The sequence below is a fragment of the Amblyomma americanum genome, chromosome 1 (genome assembly GCF_052857255.1).
Source record: "Amblyomma americanum isolate KBUSLIRL-KWMA chromosome 1, ASM5285725v1, whole genome shotgun sequence".
Lineage (NCBI taxonomy): Eukaryota > Metazoa > Arthropoda > Arachnida > Ixodida > Ixodidae > Amblyomma > Amblyomma americanum.
In genome coordinates, this window is record NC_135497.1 from 69,103,037 (window position 1) to 69,125,425 (window position 22,389).

General features: G+C 46.4%; 1 protein-coding gene across 1 annotated transcript in view; it reads right to left on the reverse strand.

Annotated features, from left to right (window-relative positions):
- The window catches only part of Ir25a (ionotropic receptor 25a), a 41,641-nt gene that overhangs the window by 14,414 nt on the left and 4,838 nt on the right, over positions 1-22,389 (reverse strand). Inside the window, exons 2-10 of the mRNA XM_077666187.1 lie at positions 20,337-20,465; positions 11,413-11,724; positions 10,609-10,784; positions 9,309-9,362; positions 7,650-7,778; positions 6,089-6,265; positions 4,647-4,769; positions 4,151-4,258; positions 447-644 (exon numbers count right to left, since the gene is read on the reverse strand). Of these exons, the coding sequence (XP_077522313.1) occupies positions 447-644; positions 4,151-4,258; positions 4,647-4,769; positions 6,089-6,265; positions 7,650-7,778; positions 9,309-9,362; positions 10,609-10,784; positions 11,413-11,724; positions 20,337-20,465 (1,406 nt within the window). The remainder of the gene's footprint in view (positions 1-446; positions 645-4,150; positions 4,259-4,646; positions 4,770-6,088; positions 6,266-7,649; positions 7,779-9,308; positions 9,363-10,608; positions 10,785-11,412; positions 11,725-20,336; positions 20,466-22,389) is intronic.

The following is a 22,389-nucleotide window of genomic DNA, read 5'->3' on the forward strand; positions in this document are numbered from 1 at the left end:
AATTACTTTTACTGTGTAATAAGGGAGTATTTACTCATTAGCGTCCATCCAAGCCCAGCCATACGGCTTCAAAAGAATTGTACGATACTAACACCGTTCCTACTTCTAGTTATTGTTCAATTCACTCTCGCCATACCGCCTGCTGGCCTTGGTGGTTAACTTTATTGGTAGAGCGACTGTTCCTGACAGGCGGGCGACCTGGATTCGAACCCTGAACCAGGACGAGTTTTTCTTTAACTACGGAGTCTGTGTGAAGGCTGCACAGTTTTTTTTTGTAGACGTATGGCTTCGCTTGGGTGGACGCTAATGAGCAGCTACTCCCTTATTACAAATCTACTCCACCATGGAGGATTCCCCTAAAAACATTGGACTTTTCATATGTGCCCATCGCCATGTGCCCTTTTTGTTTATGCGATGCTAAGGAAACAAATCGTCGATTATCTCACCTTGTCTACGAGTTCCCGGATCATTCCGTTCCACTGCTTGGTGGTAGTGTTGATGGAGCCAAACATCTTGTCTTGCACTTCGTAGATGGTGTACTCGAACTTGAGTATCTTCTTAATTTCGTCGATGAGGTCAATGCAGTAGCCTTCGAACTGGTCCTCTCCGCCGCTTGTGTTCTTCTTGACGATGAACGGGGGTTGCTGGACGCAGCGGTGGTGACACGCATGAATTGAAGGCACCTGCTGCGGTGCTGTGGTCACTAAACGTAGCCTGGTAGTCAGTAAGGCTTCCGGGTTAACTGCTGTACAACTGCTTATTGATCCATTAGGTGTGATGTAAAGAAAGACGGCGAGTGATAAAAACAGGGACTGTAACAATGTGCATCTTAACCGTTCTGCTGTTTTTGTTGTAGGTGACCTGCCACAACCAATTATAACAGTCAAGGTGATCATCATCATGTGGTGTGATGATGATGATCATGACTGTGCTAATTAGTTGTGGCACGTCACCTACAACAAAGCTGGAGAATACTGCCGAAACTACTGCTCTGATTCTCGCTGAAGCGCGATAAAATTAATGGGCCCATCGGAGAACTAACAGTATAGCTGTACGGAGACGCAAGAGCTAAGTGCGCTATGGCTTGCCGAGAATACGGGCAGGGGTATGCACTCCGCGCTTTATAAAAAGGCGCCGCTGTTACTGTTGTGTATGGGTGAATTGTCCAGGATTTAAAGTTTCGCTATTCTACATGTGGCTGTATATCGATGTTAAAACAACTCCCTGACGTCACAAACGTGGAAATGACGCGAGTATTTCCGCTGCCGCTTTTTCATCCGTTTCGCGAGGCGTCTTGCATACTCCCGTGTCTTTCGGCCCATTAAGCTATGCTCACAGCGAGTATCGATAGCGTATACCTTCGCTGTCTTAAGATGCACCATTACGTTGTTGCGCGCCACATCCTTAATATTGCTTAACGTCAAAGGAACGCGCGCCAGACGTCGGCGCTGACCGTCTGCTGAAAGATTGTAACGCAAATCTAGGTCATATGGAGAGAGCGGGTGGAGAGATGGTGAGGAGAGTAATAGAGAGGTGCCCTCTCCCGGTGGCCGCCTGACCTCAGCGTTGATCTGAGGACACCCTTGATATTTGCGGCGGTAGAAGTCAAGAAACGGCATGACGTTTATAAGTTGCGCGTCTTTGGTATTACTAAAGATTCAAAATGCTAAGCAAAAATTAAGCACCTGGCATATTGTGTCTATTTCACCTGTCGAGCCGACGTGTTTGTGTTCAACGGAGACGAACGAGGACGGCATTTCACAGTGGTGCGCGGTTGCTTTTGGCGTCAAGTGCCGAAACTTAGGGCTACGGAGAGTATTAATCTCTAATTCGCTTGGACGCAGTAGAACTGAGAGAAAGGAGAGCGAACTCCCTAGTTGAGCAATGAAATTCACACAGGACGGGCTAGAGTTTCGCGTTTCTGCTGAAGCTTATTCGAATAACTCATTCACTGGTGGCCTGCTCCCTCCTCATCAAAAGGACAAATAGCCAAAGGTGGCTTGACGAGGTCCCTGCTCCTTACAAGGCATACAGTGGAAAACGCTGAATGTATGAAATACAGGCAGGGAATTGGCAGAAAACGCAGCTGCCCACAAGACAGAAAGGCGTACAAAAGAGACGAAAAATGCAGATAACAAAAGGCAAACAAACGAGGTTTCCGGATCATGAAAAAATGTAGTGCACAGAAGTGGCTAAGAACAAAAAATGCACAAGAAAGTGAAGTGAAGAATAAACGAGAACAAAATAACACACATCGCTGTAACTGTGCTTATTTCACAAACAAAAAGAAACTCACTATATTGCCAGGTACATTTCCTAGTTTAGAGAAACATACTGCGTAGATCCCTGAACGATTTGTTGAAGACATCTCGGCTATCTTCACCGGACAGTTCGTTCAGGATAGCTGGCAGACGATATTTCAACATTTGTTTCCCGTAATTTGTGCGACATGCATCAACTTTCCACTTTTCCGGATTTCGCGTACAATACACAGGATAGTCCGTAGCAAGTGCGGCGAGCGCTGCTAAAGAATTGTCGTGTTTAATTACTTCCGACATGTAATGACAGATTAGTCTATAAGAATATAAATACTCGACTGTCATGCCAATACGCGTGATGAGAGCAGAGAGACAACCTCAGGGCTGTGGGGTGGGGATTCTGTGGCAGACTTGGAGGCACTTGACCTGAACGGGTACCCTTAGAGCCCAGAGCGGCGGGGCACAAAAGGGACCTCTCCGTCTGACCGGGCGACAACCCCCCGGTCATGCACGCGCTGACTTTTGACGAAGGCTGTACATGATGCAAGGGCATACAAGACACCCTCAACCGTTCGTCTGTTTGCTAGAAAAGACGAGTAAGATTATCCCGTCGAAGCAAGAAATTTGGAAAAAATTCGCAATGGTTGCAGATTATGATATATTTATTCACTTATTTTCGCTTACTGATTTGGGGGGATGATGAAAAATTGCAGGGAGGGCCACAGTTTATGTTAGTTTATGACTGCCGATGAAGAGAGAATGTCAGGCGTAGTACGTGCCCTGTGTCTTGAGATGGCTGTGCTTATTACATTCGTGCGCTTTGCTTTCCCGCGTTGGGGACCGGACAGCCAGTGTGGATGGCCAGATGTACTGGATGGTTTATCACGCTGTGCAGAAGGCTACCGTACACATTAGTGGAAGGTTTTGGCTGTTTTCTGTAGTCCTTTATTGCATCTATGTTGGCGCACAAAATTTTGTTGCGTGAGAAAAGAAAACGACCCTTGCTTTCGTGGGTACGAGCTGTGTAGTGCAGAAAAACCATACGCGCTTGTTTCATTTGTTATTGGTTTGATTTGGTTTATGGGGTTTAACGTCCCAAAGCGACTCAGGCTATGAGGGACGCCTTAGTGGAGGGCTCCGGGAAATTTAAACCATGTGGGGTTATTTAACGTGCACTGACATAGCACATTGCCTCTGAAATTTCGCCTCCATCGAAATTCGACCACCGCGGCCGGGATCGCTAAGGACAATGGCTGCTACGTGATATATAATATTGACTTATCAAATGAAGGGCCCTCAAGCATTTTAGATCGCCTCAATTGGGCAAAATAAGTTTTCATGGTGCTTAGTCGTGAACACACTGGCCAAATGTTACGGTCGTTACCTGGGTGAATTGCCCAGCAATTAAAGTTAGTAGCCGTATTTAAATTTGTAGTCGCAATTAAAAAGTTGTAGCCGCATTTCAATATTAAAATAACTTCCAGACATCTCAAAACTCACGGTTGTGTTGGTCAACTGTGCTTACGCCGTGAAGGTACGATTTGGGCGAGTGCTTCTTAAACTGCTTCGCTTATTTCGTTGTGCTTAGTGTTCGTACTTCAAAGACATCCGGTGCTCAAGTGAATGCGCACATTTTTGGCGCGTAGAGGGTGTTATCGTTGCGCTTCTGTATCCAGGCAAGTGCGGTCGTTACCCAGTGTAAAAAAAGGAAGGAGCTGTGGGCATGCATGGCGCATACTTTCGCCCAGTTCGTACGCGTTGCGCCGTCAGATCATTGCTCATTTAGCCGAGGGCCTGCGGCGTGTTGCTGGAGGATTCGCGAGCGATGTCTTGCGGCGGTAATTCTACAGGGCCAATTGTACGATGGCTTCTCTGGACCCGTTTCTACTTACGACGATGGTGGTCACCCGAAACACCGTGACCGCCGCGTACTTCTTGAGGTCTTCTTCAGCAGGCTTTGAAAGCACACCCTCGGGGTCCTTGTACGTCCAGTTCGCGACCTGTAACGGAACGATGTTCAAGACGAATTTCCTGCAGACTCATCTGCGTTTATGTCCCATTTCCAGGTCCGAGGAAGCGAGGCTATATATTGGCAAGGGGGAAAATATATTTTTTCTTCACTTATCTCCAGTCGCAATTCTCTAACGACATGGCGCGAAAACAGTGCGCTATAGGGGCCACAGGCCGGAGGTTCCTTTTCAAGAGCTGCTTCGAAATTTCCATTTGTTTTGTAATGACCATTGGATGGTAAATGCCTGGTGCGTAACACTCAGGCGCCTTCAAACATGGCTTATTTGCTTCGACTTTTTATGACCTACATGTTAGACCCACGCGCTGTTCCATGAGATGGGATCAAATATACGGACTGTTCAGCTTGTGTAGTCATACCCTCGCAGTAAAAACCCTTTTCTGCCTCCGGATGTTGACTCGGTCCACGGCCATCCTTATCTCCTGATAGCCATTTTCCTTATCCCGTATCACCACAGGCCCGAACGGTCCCTCATGCTCCATCTGAAATGAAACGGACACGTATCTGTTAGCAGGCTGCTTTTCCCTCTCCTTCTCTGCAATGCTGGCCACAGTTCCGTAGTGTTTGCAGGCAGGAGACAGGGAAGAGCATCAAGGAAAAGTTTAGAAGTTTGCGGCAGATTACAACTTTAGGCTTGGTACTTCATAGTGAGTAGGTTAATAGCAGGCGATTTTGAAGAGATACACACAGTCATCTATTCTGATAGCGCTGCACTTGCGGTGCGCAAACAAGTATAAGATGGCGTGAGACTTCGGCGAACTGTTAACACGCAGTGGGCATCAGGAATACTGCGGTGTTGTTATAGCAGTTCTCGGTTGTGCCCTCGGTATTGAGCTTTTAATGCTGCTTGAAGGTAGCCGACAGTGGTGCAGTCCTATACAAAAAAACCCTGCTGTCTTGGCTTCCATCATGTCTCCACCGACAACCAAGAACCGAATACTGTTCAGCACTTTTGTTTGATGGGCTCTACAACCTTCGCTAACGCCGTCTCACGAACGAGTCTATAGCATTCTTGACGCTGCACCAGTTCGTATTCGGTAATGTGAGCCTGCATTATAGATAATTCCATGTGGTAGAGTCCTTTTACAAACCACATTGTGGATGTGGCATGACGGTGATTACGCCTGCTGTCTGCAGCTCTCTTAGGGGTGCCGTGGACAGCCGTACCATATCTGAGTATGATGGCCGGTAACTTGTGAGCGTCATCTTTAACGCGGCACAAAAGCTGCTGCCTGCGTTTGAGGAATCCACTTCAGTACTGCTCTTTTTTTTTACGCCTGTCCCTTTTTTTTCTTTGCAATTGCTGTCACATCTTTCTGAACCAATTTTCAGACGTTTTCTTGTGAAGTTCGGCGTACTTGGCGCGCTATCAATGCCCATGCAGCGGTTACACATCGCCATCACAGTGAACTGGTTGAGTCCGGCATACCGCTCTCTCTGATTAATTTTTCTTGCCTACTGAATGTTCTGCGATTCGTGTGACACTATTTGCTGTGGATTTATTTTAACGGCGATATTATGAACTAATTAACTGACAACTTAACCAACTAACGGCCAGTAACCCATCTGGCGAGAAAACCACAACAGCTAGAATTACGAACCAGATGAGGCTGCCACAGAACACGCAGGATTTACGAGTCAGAGTACGTAAACAGTTATTTCTCCATATGCCTCGTTTAGTGTGAGCCTTAAGGCTAGTAGGCCATAACGACAACGCGTAAAATAGCCATCACACTTGACCAATCAGCCAAGGTCAGAACGAGCTGCAGCACCGGCTGGGCGAAGCAAGCTTGCCGCTTACCTGCATCAGCGTCGTTCTCAGCGTGATGTTTCGGCGTGTCATGAGCATGGCACTAGTGAGGTTCATGTTGGAGCATGACGGGTACTCCAGGTCGACGGGCAGCTTCCTGCTGGCCCTCTCCTCTGCCGCGGCTTTGATGATCATCCTCGTGACATCAGTGTAGAAGGACGCGTCCATCTGCGACGTGCAGCAGAGGCCGCGTGCGTGCGAATGTCTGACATGTGCCTACGACTCGGCAACACAGTGCAGAATGCAAAGAAGGGACTGGAATAATGGCAGCGCTGTCAATAGCGCTCGGCCTGTGACCCTCTAATGTCCTTGTTTCTCTCCCGCTAAGCTCCTCCTCCAAAATCATGCCTTACCAACTAGTCCAAACTTCCACTTTTCTCCATAATGGCAGAGACACTGAGAGTCGGCGATTGGCTAAGTAAGCGAAGCTCGTTTATCCTGTTTCCAACGGCGTTGCGCTTTTATTTATTTTTATTTATTTATTTTCCCCCAGTGTCAAAGGGCCTTACGGAGGGTGAATCGAACAAACAAAAAACACAAAACAGCAAAAAGATAACACAAAACTAAATGGTCATTATACAACAAATAATCACGACTGCGCATCAAGACAACAAAACAAGATATCAGCAGCAATACAACAATGCAGTGCACATCTTAAAAAAAAAACGAAACGCAAGAAAAACGCCTACAGTCGGGCAGCTGAAAACAAAACGGGTCTAGGCCTCGTAGGTCCTTTTACAGTTGCTTAAGGTTCTTTTTGGAGGCGGCCGTCAAGGCTTAAGCTGTTTAGTTTCTGTCAATTAAAGACGAAAAATCTCCAAGAGAGGAAGAAATTCATATCCGTGCTTTGCGCGAAAAGTTATAAAAGAACGATATCGCGAAAACAAATGGTTGCTCTTGTGCTTACTTGCGCGAAGAGAGCGAAGCTAGAACGGAAATACGTGTAGTGACGTGCACAAAACGCTGCAGCCTAGACTTGGAATGGTTTCAGCCTGATGGTAACGAATTGTAACACACCTGATTGTAACGAATGGGTGCGGTACAAGATCGGAAGGCAGCACAATGCGCTAGTGGGCTGTTATGTCTTTAATCGCATGACTTCGGTAAATGCATTTCAAAGCTACGTCTCGAGCAGTAGCCCCCTCAAAGCACAGTGCAAACTTTCTTAAGCATAGCTTGAATATAACTAGTCCACCACCCTGTAGCGGTTCTTTCTCGGCTACAATGGCTATCGAAATAGCACCTAGTCTGCCTTAATCGCGTGGGCTTCAGCAACCAGCCTGCCAGGAAAAAAGGGATGCGAGTTGTTCCTTTTGGTTGTATATTACAGTCAGCATTGCTTGCAGGTGCCATCGCAGGCTTTTCTGCCGTTATTTGACTTAGAAACGGAGACAAACGCTGACATTTATCGATCGTGCCCGACGTACAACTGCGCCTTTCTATCCCCCCCCCCCCCCCTTTATGAACTGCATTACGTATAGCTGGCCAACTTAAGACAGTAACAACAACGAAAATAGGGACGAGCGGCCTTCGGGAAGGGTCTGGCACGCACCTGTTCCCTGTGTTTGTCGAAGTCCTTGTCCTTCTTGGCTTCTGCCAGCTTATCGGGGTTGGCCGCCATGGGCGTGGCCACAATGGCCGTCACGTTGTTGCAGTCCGCGCACTTGGCACTGTAGTTCTCCTGCCGGAGAGACGGGCGTGAGGGAGAGGCTGCCGGCCTGCGCTTTATTACACGCTTCATCAAGCCAAGATGTGTGCCATGTTGCTCCTGGTTTTATCCGCCTGCTCCCGTTGGCCCGCACACGGCTCACGTGGTCGCACATACGTATGCTGTGCCAACGGAGCTGTAATGCCTGTTTTTTTCTGCTGCACATTCGACGACTGAAGGCTGGACGCTTTTTTACGCCCAGTCGCCGGCCGAGAAGGCGTCGGTAACGTTTTCCTTTTTTTAATGCAATAGCATTAGGAGGGCCATAAAGGCGAACAGTGTCCGTCGGCACCTGTGTGAGGCCTCCACTGGCTAGGTGGTGAAAATGACTGAGAAGCGAATGACTGGCACAACAGCAGGCCTGCGTACAAAATATACAGCATCCGGAAGAACTATCTGTGCAGAATTGAAGCTTGTGAGAGTTTTTCCTTTTCGTATTGCTAGCGAAGAGCAATTTGGCTCTTGCAAGCCCCATCAGTGGCTGTGTGCATCGCTTAACCGCTGCGCCACTACGCCGGTAGTGGTTTGAGGAATTGTCGCGACCTATGAATGTGACACATTTTGCGTAGTCGCGTAGTCAGAATTGGAATAGAATCAGAACTGGAATAGATTGGCGAGTGAAAGAAGCATGCTATCGCATGTGCGTATGCACTTTCAGATTTGGCAACAGCTTAACATCGCGCTTATGCAAGCCGACCTTAGCCCTGCGTATGCAAGGAGAGAAAGGAGAGGGACTGCACCGAAGAGAGTCACGGGAAAAGTGGGTGCCCCTTTTGGCAGTTCACGTGCTAAGCTTCGTCATAATCGCCAGCCCTGGATAAGCCCATGGACTGCAGGCCTCTCCCACTGATTTCCATTTGACCTCGTCACCTAATGTCATCTACCCACGTGACTCTCTGCCTCCTCCTGCCTACGTTTGCTTTCCAGTGATGTTGCACTAGAGAAACCATCTGTTATCTGTTGCCTTCATTAAATGTTCCGCCTATTTTCGCTTCTTGATTCAGCTACGCTATCACCATGTAACTCGTGCTTGTTCCTAATCCACATCCCTCTTTCTGTCTCTTGACGTTACCGTTGTCATTTTTCTTTCCGTAGCTCGCTGCGCTGTCCTGAATTTCGCCGACCGGCAAGTTTCGGCCTCATCTGAGCATAGGCACGGTACAGCCATTATCTACTTTACTCTCGACAAATATTGGTGAACTGCAGTTCGTGACTGAGAGCGCTTACCAAATGCACTTTATCCCATTCTTATTCTCTGCATTTCTCTCTCCTAGTCTGTATCCGTGGTCACTACTTGGCCTAGATAGATGTACACCCTTACCACACATTACTGCCTGTCGGCAACTATTCTTCCCTCCCACGACTGTTAACGCCACTTCAGTTTCTTTCGTAATAATTTCTAATTCTACCGTTTTGCTTTGGCCGTTTGGGTCCTAAATCATGCGCAGCATGATCGAGCAGAAACTGGCAAACTTGAAGAAAATAGGTCATGAACTCTCTCACCCTTGAGATAAGGAACCAGGCGAACTGCCAGTTGTTCCACTTGTTTCTGTGAGCCTGTTACAAAAAATACAGCCAAGAAATCAACAAGGAACAAAGCGAATCCAGATGCTTGGCCAGCTGGAGAATTGTCTGTAACAGTGTTCGCTGGCATTAATGGCGTGCTTACGAGCAGAGATAATTACATGCCTGCCGGCACAAATAGCTCACAAAAGAGCCAAAATTTTGTCTTGAGGTCGCTATCCGTAGTTAAAGCTGTTGTTCTCAAGGCTGAGGCAGGTACCCTATTTGGACCAATGCACGGAGTAGCACCAGCATGTGGGCTCGTGGCAAATATTTACTCAACGCCGACTGCGGGGGCGTAGCTCCTGTTTTTTTTTTATGGTTAGCAAAACTGACTGCTTCTACAAAGCAATGCATATCTCTTTTTTGGTAAAAATAAACTTAAACTTTTTCTTTCTTGTGTTAAGGACGGCCCCCAAATGCCAAAATGCGTAAGAGCAGTTTTTTAAAACTTTGTGGCGCGATGGAAACCACACTGCCCCTTTACCGGTGGAAGCAAGTGGATTCGCTGAAAAACAAAGTGACTACAATTTATCCCTTGTGTCGAAACATGGACCTTAAAATCCGGTTCGTCTTTTCGGAATAACGGCGATAATGGCTTAGTGTTGTGTAAAATTAGATCTATCAACATTGCGTTTTATTAATCCGCAACAAATGTATCGCACCAAATTTAGAAACCTCTCGGCGCGTAGGTCAACAATGTTCCCTTTCTAACTGTTGTGCCCTTGGCAGTCGTAGCAAGCCAGCGAACTTCTGCTGGCTAGTTGCAAACCCGTCTCAAGTGCAAGAATTGCACATTAATTGTGCCTAGGGGGGAAGAAAGCATAGCCGCACTTGCTGATATTTGGATACAACAAAAAAAAACATGTTTGTATAGGCCCCGTGTTCCTCACGAGTGCGTTCGCGGCTTCCAGGAACCCAATTCTTACTTTTTATCCAGGGCATGGGCCTTTGACGGCATTTGTTAAGACGTGGACGAAATATTTTTTGTACTTTTTAGGATTAGAATTTCTTTTTTTTTTCTGTGCGGAAAATTTTCCAACAAGTTGTCGCTGCTTTCGAACGCATATTATGATCACTGGCAATGAACGGGGGCCGTGCTAGTCACTGGAAGCGCTCTTGTGGTTGTACTGGTGAGCAACGGAGCTTTCTTGTACTTGGTTAACCAAGCCATCACAGAATTGTTTCCCGCAGTGGTGCCTGCCTAGTCATGGGTGTGCGGCACATCGGGGGCCCTCACCAGCTTCAAAGCTTCATTGAGCGTCTCTGCCCGACCGAGGATGAAGAAGTTGGAGACGTCCGTCGAGTGGATCAGCTCTGCTTTCTTCCTGAAGTCGTCCTCGGTGCCGTCTACCTCCCGCATGATGTGACGAGTCGGTATGTTCTCCAGGAGTCGGGCGTACTTGTGGTCGATGACTGGTGGGAGAGAATCGCAGTGTCGCCATTATTCTCGGACAGCTTTGAATGCATCGGCGGAAGCTCTACTACGTCAGACACCACCTTGTCGACGGGCAGCCATAGGGGCGGAACGCGTGGTGGGCAAAATGGGAAGACGTGTTCACCAAAAGGCAATGACGGACGGCAGCGGCAGTTCACCGCACTCTTGGGAAATTATATTCGCTCGTTAGAAACGTACCGCGCCTTCCAGAATTCTCATAAAAACGCGACATTCTTTTTTTCTCCCTCTAGAGAAATTTCCGCTGTAAGACACTTCAAGGTGGAGCTATTACTCGTGACTGCACTTTACTCGCGGTGCAGTATGTTTCGCTACGCCTGAGAACGAACATACCGGAGAAATCTTGCGTAATTAGATTAGATCGGTGCATAGCTCTACATACTGAAAATCCAGTTCAGCTAATTGATAGGGCCATAATAGGGCAGGTAATTGTGCGTTTCGCCCTACCATTGCCTGCGCGTATTCTTCCTCATTGAGCGGCACATCTAGCCCCATACACACAGAGGAGTGTGTCGAAATCGGTTGTGTTCAGAAGTGTTCGGTTCCTTTCGACTCCACACCTCTATTTCGGTGTGCAGCCGTACTCACTGACGCTGCTGTCGTAGATGATGCCGGCCGTGTTCAGGTCCATCTCTTTGCAGAGGTCGCGGATCACCTGCGTGTAGATATCCCCCGGCGGCGTGATGTGCACGAGGTACTCTCGCTCGAGCGCCGTGAGCCGGTCCCAGCCGCTGAGCGTGTAGTCGTTGTGCACGCCGTACGTGAGGCTCAGCGTGGGCAGCCCCATGCGGCGCGCCGTGTCGCGCACCGCCGTCGACAGCTTGTCCACCGTGCTGCCCGGGGTGCGCACCGCGTCGATGAGCACGTCGGGCCGCGGGTCGGCGAAGATGGCGCTGCACACTGCGTCGCCCACGTACAGGCACATTAGCGTTTTCCTGGTATACTGACAGCACCTGCGTGTAACCTGGGTTTGTGAGGACCGTGTAAACTCAGTCAGTTGAAACCGAACGAGAAATTATTGGATCATGTTCCCGCCTTTGCAACGGCGCCTGACGGCACTTCAGCCGCTCGAAAACATATTTCCTCGTGGATTTTCGCTCAAAAATTCGCTTGAGGTCTAGATGGTCACGTGCACTCAGCGTCAAGAAGAATGATCAACTGCTTAGGCAAGGGAACAAGTATTTCTTATACTCTGTCCAAGTGGTCCAATTCGGCCGAAGTTCAAATGTAGCTATGCACGAGAACTGTTAAAAATTATGGTTATAATCTGTCTCAATAGCTTCGGTGCGGTCATAACCACCACGTAAAATGAGGGTCTGCATGTGTAAAAGTCGCGAACGAGTGCCTTGTTCTACACCTTGTTAACATTAGTTTTGCATGACCGTTACAAGTACGTTGTAGTCTATAGGAGGTAACCTGTTTGTTACACTGCTTACAGTTGTAAAATGATTGCTGTTATTTGCTAATACATGTAAGGATTTGCGCACTCGAAAATTGCGCTGCAGCTAGAACCGAAACTTATACTGACGCCTAATTTTCTGTGTGCGACAAAACTATAAAAAAAATGTTGTAAAGTGTGGGGTTTGACGTCCCGAAGCGACACATGGGCTATGAGGGACGCAGTGGTGGAGGTCTTCGGCTTCATTTAGGACACATGGTCTTCATCATAACGGGCACAGGCACCGCACCGCGCGCGGGTGTTTTAAGCATGAAATGCTTTTAACTCCCGTTGTCGGCACGCCGCAGTTGACCTTGGCCCCAAAAAAGACGAGAACAGGGTTTGTATTTCGCCTTTCGCGAAATACGGCCGCCGCGGCCGGGATCGGACTCGCGACCTCGGGGTCAGCAGCCGAATGTCAAAGCCATTGAGCCACCGTGGCGGGTTTTGTGTGCGACTTTCCGGAGGGCATGGATGCTGGCGTCTTGCTACCACTCTGCTGGAAACCTCTTTGACTCGATCGACAAGTGTGCCTTGGTAGCGTTAAGCCGGATGGCAATGAGCTTCATAACCAGTCTCCATTAGTGGCGATTTCAGGGAAGAGAGGGTAGTGGTTCGACTATCCCCCTGCCCTCCCCCTTCCCCCAAAAGGCAATTTCGTTTGACATATCCCGACCACTGTGTTGTGGTCTGCCGAAGAATTTTTGCCACCCTCAGAGATGTTGCACTGCGTTGCGGTTCTTAAGTCGCTGCCTGACAAACTGGCAGCAATGAAGTTGAATAGGTCTCAGATCTGTAACTTGGACTGCTGGCATCTGTCTGATTTTGCTGACAAAGAAGTCATTAAGGCATTCAAATGAAAACAATGCATTAAACGTTAGGTTACAGAAGTTCTTTTAGCTGTTCCCCGTCCTGCAGAGTATCTGTGTATGCCCTTGGTTTCCATCACCAACTGCCACGCAGTGCCTGCATTAGGCTTTCGCAGACCACCACTGTGATTCCTTGAAGACAATGCTGACTTCTATTGCGCACTTTATCAAGTTCCCCAGTGGTGGAAAGCCGTATGTTGTACCTCTACGGTTCGGCTTGTCTGTAGTGTCCAGTGAAAGTAAGCCAATCCTCCGCATCATTCAGAGCGTGCAAGGCCAGACACTTCAAACCTCTTTTGTTCTTCCTCAATGTGTCTCATTGGCTGCTACAACTGTCATTGTCAACTGTCAACTGACAGTCTTCTTGTGCCAACTGGCTTTTCCGTTTCATATTGGAAGGTCCTGTACATTCGGCACGCTTACCATCACCTGGCATCCTTATCAATGTAAATTTTACTGACTTCTTTTTCAAAAGTCATTTACGAAACCAAAGGACTAGGATGCCTTTCGAAAAGGATACTAGACAATTGACCGTATTCACTACCCCAATACCAAAAAGGTCAAAGAGAAGCGCGAAGAATACTACCAGCTCCTATAAATAGCCTTCATACAATCATACGATTTAATAGGGGATCAGCAGTCATGCAGGTATTATGTAACCAAAGTGTGGAAGAAGGATAAGTCAAAGACTTAGAAAATATCTACTGGTACTTCTCGGCGGCCATATGCCTCCACAGTAAAAGTGATACCGCGTACCGCAGGGAAGTGTGCTGGGTTCATTGGTCTTTTTGGTGTATATAAATGACATTGTTGAGGTAATTAGTGAACCAGTACAAATTAGGCTCTTTGCCGATGATTGTGTTTTGTTTAATGAAATCATGTCGTGCGAAGATCAGGTCATTCTTAATTCTAATCTTCAGAACATTGATTCCTGGTGCAGTCGATGGGACATGAAGCTTAACAATGAGAAAACAGTCTTCATGAAAGTGTCCAATAAAAGGAATAACCTATCATTTGCGTATAACCTTCCATCTCACCAGCTTGAGGAAGTTAACGAATACAAATACCTAGGTGTTACTCTAACCAGTAATATTAGCTGGAATAAACACGTCAAACATATGTACATCATCTTTCAAGGAACTTTGCTTCCTCAGGCATAAATTAAAAGCTGCCCCTGGTAGTGCAAAGCTCCTAGCCTACACGTCCATCATCTGACCTAAACTAGAGTACGCATGCACCGTCTGGGACCCTTACGGAAAACATAACATCAACTTGTTGGAAATGATCCAGCGAAAATCTGTTAGATTCATTTTTAACAAATACCGTTCCACTGACTCACCAACCGCTCTGATGGCGCAAAACAACATACAGACACTGCAAACACGAAGAAAAATTCAAAGGTTGAAGCTGCTTTTCTTACTCAAAAATAGCAAACTTTCCATGAGCCCTGATCCATTTATTAAACCCAGCACAACGCGACTAACAAGAAATCGTCACCTGGAATCACTAACACCGTACAACGCTAGGGTCGATGTTCTTAAATACTCATTCTTTCCGCGCACAATAACACAATGGAATGAATTCCCGCCTGATCTACTGAACAACATCAATGCATTTGACAAAATTGCTCGTTGACAGTTGCTGAGTGCTTGTTTCTTGTTCTGTGCCATCATTTATATTTGTTCTGCGATGTTATTTGCTTTATTTCTTTTATGCCTTTTTGCCCCTCCTGCCAGGGCCCATTTAGGGTCTGCAGCATACAGTAAATAAACTAACTAAATAAATAAATACCTATCAGAAAGGGTTTCAGGCAAGCAGACACATCATCTCCAGTGCGCGTTTACCAGGGTACTCAGAAGGTTGGGATGGATAGAAGACCGTTTAAAAGTAAATGTAGAAAACCTCAGTAATCTTCGATTTGCTCATGACATTGCCTTGCTGAGCAACTCAAGGTACAAAATGGAGCACATGATTGATTAAGCACTGAAAGCATAACGGGGGTACTAGGAATCAATATGAAGAAAGCCAAAGTTATTTCTGTTTAACAGCCTGAGAAAGGACCAACCGTTTACACGATAGGAGATGAAGTATCGGACGTGGTAAGGGAATACATCTATCTAGAGTGTAAGTATAGAGCGAGCGCAGATCCTGACCACGGGAGGGAAACAGCAGATTAAGATTGGGATGGAGTAAGTTTGGCAAGTGTTCTCAGGTCATGAACAGCAGCTGAGATCAAGAAGAAATTGTCATGGGAGGGCTTGTAATGCGAAGAAGACAGGATAACCGATGGTCGCTTTGGGGTAATACGGCGGATTCCCAGAGAAGAGAAAACTTAGGGGGCAGGGGGCGACAGAGAGTCAGGCGGGCGGATGAGAATAGTAGCCTGGACGATACGTACGGTATCCGCTGCTGACGCTGGACAGGGTTAACTGAAGGGATACGGGAGAGGACTTTGTGCTGCAGTGGACGTAGTTAGGCTGGGGATGATGAAGTTAAGTCGGTGATAACCATATCCTGGAATGCGTTGTCATATACCCAGAAATTCTGGACAAGAGCATTTCTTAAACGGAAAATCTTTTGTGTAAGCAATTTTTTCGCTTATCGTGGTGTATCACCATAACGATCAATATATCCACAGATCCTTCCTAGGGACGTTTGTAGTTTTTTTCTAGTTATTGTCAAAAACGCGCCCTTTTTTATTTCCTATGGCAGTCTGGGTGCTAGCGAAGGAGAAACTTTAAAGACAAGATTTTGCTTTGCATCGGAAGATTAGACCATTCCCGTCAATATGTTCATAAGCAGTTAACACTATATTCGGCATTGAGCGCTATTAATCAATGGTGCATCTTATCTAAAACAGAAATCAGTTATGCAAACATTTCATGTATTACAATTGCAAATAAAAGCAAAAATATATTTTCCTTTGATTATGAAATAGATGGACACTATATAAGACGCGTCAACCATTTCAAATGTCTAGGCGTCACTATAACTTCAAATCTAAACTGGCATACACACATCAATAAAATATGCTCAAAGGCCGAAATGAAACTGGTTTATTAGTAGAAAACTGAAGCTTGCTTCCACAAAATCAAAACTAACAGCATATCTCGCGATGGTACGACTGAAACTGGAATACGCGAGCGTCATAAGGGATTCGACAAACCAAATTGACAGGAGAGAAAAAGTTCAGAGAAGGGCGGCTGGGTTCTTTTTGTCAAAATACAGATTTAGGGATTCAGTGACTAACAAGCTTCGTGAAATACACTTACCTCAACTTTCAAAACGAAGGAAGGTCGCCTGGCTAAAATTGCTTTATCTATTGTACAATAATGACTTCAGCTTAAACACAAGCCTCTATTTGAAGCAGCGTTCCTCTAGAGCTATGAGATTTTCTCACAAAGACGGCCCGAATAAATTCCTTTAAATATTCCTTCTTCCCCAGAGCCTTCATCTTCATCATCATCATCAGCCTTACTACACCCACTGCAGGGCAAAGGCCTCTCCCATGTCTCTCCAATTAACCCTATCCTTTGCCAGCTGCATCCACCCTTTGCCTGCAAACTTCTTAATCTCATCCGCCCATCTAACCTTCTGCCGCCCCCTGCTACGCTTACTTTCTCTTGGAATCCACTCCGTTACCCTTAAAGACCAGCGGTTATCTTGCCTTCGCATCACATGCCCTGCCCAAGCCCATTTCTTTCTCTTGATTTCGACTAGGATATCATTAACCCGTGTTTGTTCCCTCACCCACTCTGCCCGCTTCCGATCTCTTAACGTTACACCTATCATTTTTCTTTCCATGGCTCGCTGCGTTGTCCTTAACTTAAGCTGAACTCTTTTCGTTAGCCTCCACGTTTCTGCCCCGTAGGTGAGTACCGGTAAGATTATGCTGTTGTACACTTTCCTCTTGAGGGAAATTGGTAAACTGCCACTCATGATCTGCGAGAATTTGCCATATGCGCTCCACCCCATTCTTATCCTTCTAGTTATCTCCCTCTCATGATCCGGATCAGCTGTCACTACCTGCCCTAAGTAGACGTATTCCGGCACAATTTCTAGGCTCTCGCTGCCAATTGTGGACTGTTGTTCCCTTGCTAGACTGTTGAACATTACCTTGGTTTTCTGCATGTTAATTTTTAGACCCATCGATCTGCTCTGCCTGTCTAACTCGTTGGTCATGATTTGCAGTTCACCTCCTGAGTGATTCAGCAAGGCAATGTCATCAGCAAATCTCAGATTATTTAGGTATTCTCCATTTATTCTTATTCCCAACTGTTCCCAATTCAGGCCTCGAAATACCTCCTGCAAACATGCGGTGAACAGCATTGGCGATATCGTGTCTCCTTGCCTGACGCCCTTCCTTATTGGAATTTTATTGCTGACTTTATGGAGGACTATAGTAGCTGTGCAGTTGCTATATATATCTTCCAGTATTTTGACATAAGGCTCTTCTACCCCCTGATTACGCAATGCCTGTATGACTGCTGAGGTTTCCACTGAGTCGAATGCTTTCTCGTAATCAATGAAAGCTATATATAGAGGTTGGTTATATTCTGCGCATTTCTCTATCACCTGATTGATAGTGTGAATATGATCTATTGTGGAATATCCTTTACGAAAGCCTGCCTGATCATTTGGTTGATTAAAGTCGAACGTTGCCCTGACTCTATTAGCGATTACCTTAGTAAATACTTTGTAGGCAACGGATAGTAAGCTGATCGGCCTGTAATTTTTCAAGTCCTTGGCGTCTCCCTTCTTATGAATTAAGATAATGTTTGCATTCTTCCAAGCTTCTGGTACAGTCGAGGTCATAAGGCATTGAGTATACAGGGTAGCTAGTTTTTCTAGCACGACGTCCCCTCCATCCTTCAACAGATCTGCTGTTACCTGATCCTCCCCAGCTGCTTTTCCCCTTTTCATTGCTTCTAAGGCTTTCTTTACTTCATCTTTCGTTACTGGCGGGATGACGCATTGCTGTGCACTGCTGTCTTTCTCATTGGCGCTCTGATTACATTGGCTACTGTACAGCTCTGTGTAGAACTCTTCGGCTACGTTAACTATCTTATCCATATTGCTAATGACATTGCCCTGCTTGTCTCTTAATGCATACATCTGGTTTTTACCTATGCCTAGTTTCCTCTTCACTGTTTTTAGGCTACCTCCGTTCTTTATAGCATGCTCGATTCTCTCCATATTAAACTTCCTTATGTCGGCTACCTTGCGCTTATTTATTAACTTTGATAGCTCCGTTAGTTCTATTCTATCGGTAGTGTTAGATGCCTTCATGTTTTGGCGCTTCTTAATCAGATCTTTCGTCACCTGAGATAGCTTCCCGGTATCTTTTCGAACTGTCCTACCGCCTACTTCTACTGCGCACTCCGTAATTATTCATGTCAGGTTATCGTGCATTGAATGAACATCAAGATCATCTTCCTCAGTTAAAGCCGAGTATCTGTTTTGCAGCGCTATCCTAAACTCCTGTGCTTTCCCTCTTACGGCTAACTCGTTAATGGTCTTCTTCTTCGCTAGCTTCTTCCGTTCCCTCTTCAAGTCTAAGCGAATTCTAGACCTTACCATTCTATGGTCGCTGCAACGCACCCTTCCGAGGACGGCCACATCCTGAATGATGCCAGGTTTAGCGCATAGTATGAAGTCGATTTCATTTTTAATCTCACCATTGGGGCTCTTCCAGGTCCACTTCCTGTTTTCTCGTTTGCGGAAGAAGGTATTCATGATCCGTAAATTATTTCTATCCGCGAATTCGACTAATAACTCTCCCCTGCTATTTCTAGAGCCTATCCCATAGTCACCTACCGCGTGGTCGTCAGCCTGCTTCTTGCCCACCTTCGCATTGAAGTCGCCCATCAGTACAGTGTACTGCGATTTTGCTCTATTCATTGCTGATTCTACGTCCTCATAGAAGCTTTCAACGGTCTGGTCATCATGGCTGGATGTGGGTGCGTAGGCCTGCACCACTTTCAGCTTGTACCTCCTATTCAGCCTAATACTATTGCTGCTACCCTCTCGTTAATACTGTAGAACTCCTCTACGTTGCCAGCTATATCCTTATTAATGAGGAAACCCACACCTAGTTCTCGTCTATCCTTTAGCCCGCGATAGCACAGTATGTGTCCGTCCTTTAGTACTGTATACGCCTCACCTGTCCTCCTAACTTCGCTAAGCCCTATCACATCCCATTTAATTCCCGTTAGTTCCTCGAACAGCACTGCTAGGCTAGCCTCACTAGCTAAAGTTCTAGCGTTAAACGTTGCCAGGTTCAGATTCCAATGGCGGCCCAGAGCCTTAGCTGAATGGAATTTCTTGCCTTAGGACCTTTTACAAGTAGACAATCTACACCAATTTGAAACTTGTTTGACCCGTTACTTAAGCCTTTAGAAACCCTCTGCCTTTTTTGTCATTCATTATGTTCTTTACCAGCGGTTACGAACACTCGTCCTATCTGTTGCACTTGTGGCTGTATCTGCGTGGCAAGGTGACTGTGTTATGATAATTGTTGGTTTCATCTAAATTTGTGTAAATTTGATACTTGTGGCTGCGTGTACTTGTGAGCTTTTCTTCGTTCACCCTGTAACGGCCTTGCGGCTGACAATAATAATAAACAAAAAAAAAATCACTGCGTTATTCCGGCTTGCTTCTTCTCAAAAGAAATAAAAATGTCACTTCACTGAGCTTTGCTCTGAATGAAAAGAGAGAAAATTTTGGGAAATTGACTGAAGCTCTCGTTTGAAGACCGCGAGACGTAGTTGTATTATGAAAGTCGGAATTCAAGGTTTGGTTTTATGGGGTTCAACGTCCCAAAGCGACTCACGCTATGAGAGACGCCGTAGTGAAGGGCTTCGGATGATTTCGACCATTTGGGGCTCTTTAACGTACACTGACATGGGCCTCTAGCATTTCGCCTCCATCGAAATGCGACAGCCGCAGTCGGGACTGAACCCGCGTCCCTCGTGTTAGCAGCCGAGCACCATAACCACTGAGTCACCGCGGGGGCTGGAATTCACGTTGACGTAAAGAAGCCATTTCAGCATAACGGACCGTAGCAATCCTCAGGAATATCATTTCCTTGTTAATTTTTTTTATTCCGCTATTATCACGAGACGTGTTGTGGACTGCAAAACTTCGAGGTTGACACGAACGGCGTACGCGAATCCCCGAAATCCCCAGCACGGGAAAACTCTTACCGTCGGCAACGGTGGCTTCGTCCGGGTCCAGTTCGACCAGGGCGTAAGTGACGGACGCATCGGTGGCCTTCTTTAGCGTCTCAGTGATGAAGATCTTGGCCACGTCGTTGTTCTTCTCCACCACGACGACTGCGAACGTGGAACAAGCGGTTAGTGCAGAGTCCACGCAATGTTGCATGTTGACGCCGCTACCTTCGGAGTTGATCCTGACATTGCCTGAGTGACGGTCATCAGGAAAATTATTGCCAAGTCGACACTGCAGTGAATGGTATCATAACTTTCTCCGCCCACTGGGGCCTTGCAGTGAAGATGACAGCTATTGGCACGAAATACAGTCGTGCCCTGTTAAATACGACCTCCGTTAATATGTACAACTCGAATTACGGGCAATTTTTCTCGGAACCAAACTTTTCCAATATATTTACCCTTCTTTAATATAGAAGTACTTGCTGTTGGGCTAGTTGCTTCATCATAAAGTTCAATGGCGCAAGGGAACGAACACAGGAAGACACAGAGACAGAAAGAGCGCCTACTACCAACTGAGTTTATTGCGGAAAACACCTATAGAAACACCTACAGAAACAACTATAGAAACATCTATAGAAACTCGCAGTCCGGACAACTTACAGGGCGAAATGCACAGAGCCCATTTGGGCTTATGTGTTTTTCTCGCGTTATTGTGGAAAGAAATGAGAATAAACCTCAAATGCCCCAACCAGATATTTATTTTGCTGTAAATTGAGTGCACCACATCAGCGACAGGCAGCGAGAAAGGGCAGACGCCTGAGTGATAGCCTATTTTTTCGTGCTTTCATGCTTTACACCGCCCAGGTGGCCAGTCAACACGCTTCACCATTTGTCATATTACACGAGTGGTTGTGAAGAAAACGCTCGCAGCAGCTTGTGCTACCATTGATAGCGAGGGATGTGGAAGCGTGGGATGTGAATTGATGTTTGTGGGATGTGGAAAATTGTAGCAGTTCTGTCATCATGACATCAGACGCCATCGCACGTTTCGTGGACCACTATAGGTGCTCCAGACTGCACCACATTGTTTGAAAGTTAATGACTACTAGGATAATGCACTTGCTTGGAGCTACCAAGAATTCGTCTAATTTCCACTCCACTGCCGACCAGTACTCACAGAAGCATACCTTAATCATAAAGAGCTTTTTCTTTACATTTTTTCTTCCGGACTCGTTATTACGGACGACTCGCGTTATAAACACTTTTGCTCGGGGACCAAAGTGTCAGTATTAATGAGGCACTTGTACGTGCGCCGAATACACGCACGCAGTGGAAACCCTGGCTACGTGGCAAAAAAAAAAAAAAGAAATCACTTCCGGAAATAAAGTTCGTCTTTTGAACCGCGTTTGCACTCCTGCCGATCAAGCTGTAGATATTCTTATTATTCCTCACATACAGTTCACATACAGCTCTGAGCAAAGGGCAATGATTGAGAGTATTTCTTGTAAGGATGAAATTATCTGTACAAGACCAGAGGGTGATTCTATACTCTCTCTTTGTAGATGTACGGTTGCTCACAGCTTTCAAAACACGGAATCCACAGGAAGACTCAACTTCGTCACGGCCTGGCTGCGCAGCGTATCTGCGGGTTGCGCTATCGTCATGGTCGCCATCATGTTGAAGAACGAGATCACGGCCTTAAGCTGTGCTTTCATCGAATCAGGTTTTAGCAACCTGCTTCGACGTGCACTGTCGAGACTATGCGTGTACCACCATCATGGCGCTTGCGACGTCAGGTGGAATTCATCTATAAATTAGAGAGAGTGATTGCATAGGCTGCGCGCTCAAGTGCAGAGCTTCGCTGTATGCCTAAGCTGCGAGGAGGTTTCAAATTATTTTTTCTTTGAACTTAGGTGTTAGAGGCACTTTTGTGAGGAGCTGTATACATGCCGCACTCGGCTACGCCTGACACGAAACAGCTAATCACTTTTACCTGTTTTGTCCACAAACACGCGTGTGAATGGGAAACGTTGGCCACTGCCCTTGCACGTCTCGACAACTGTCCGCTATGGACGCTGTATTAGTC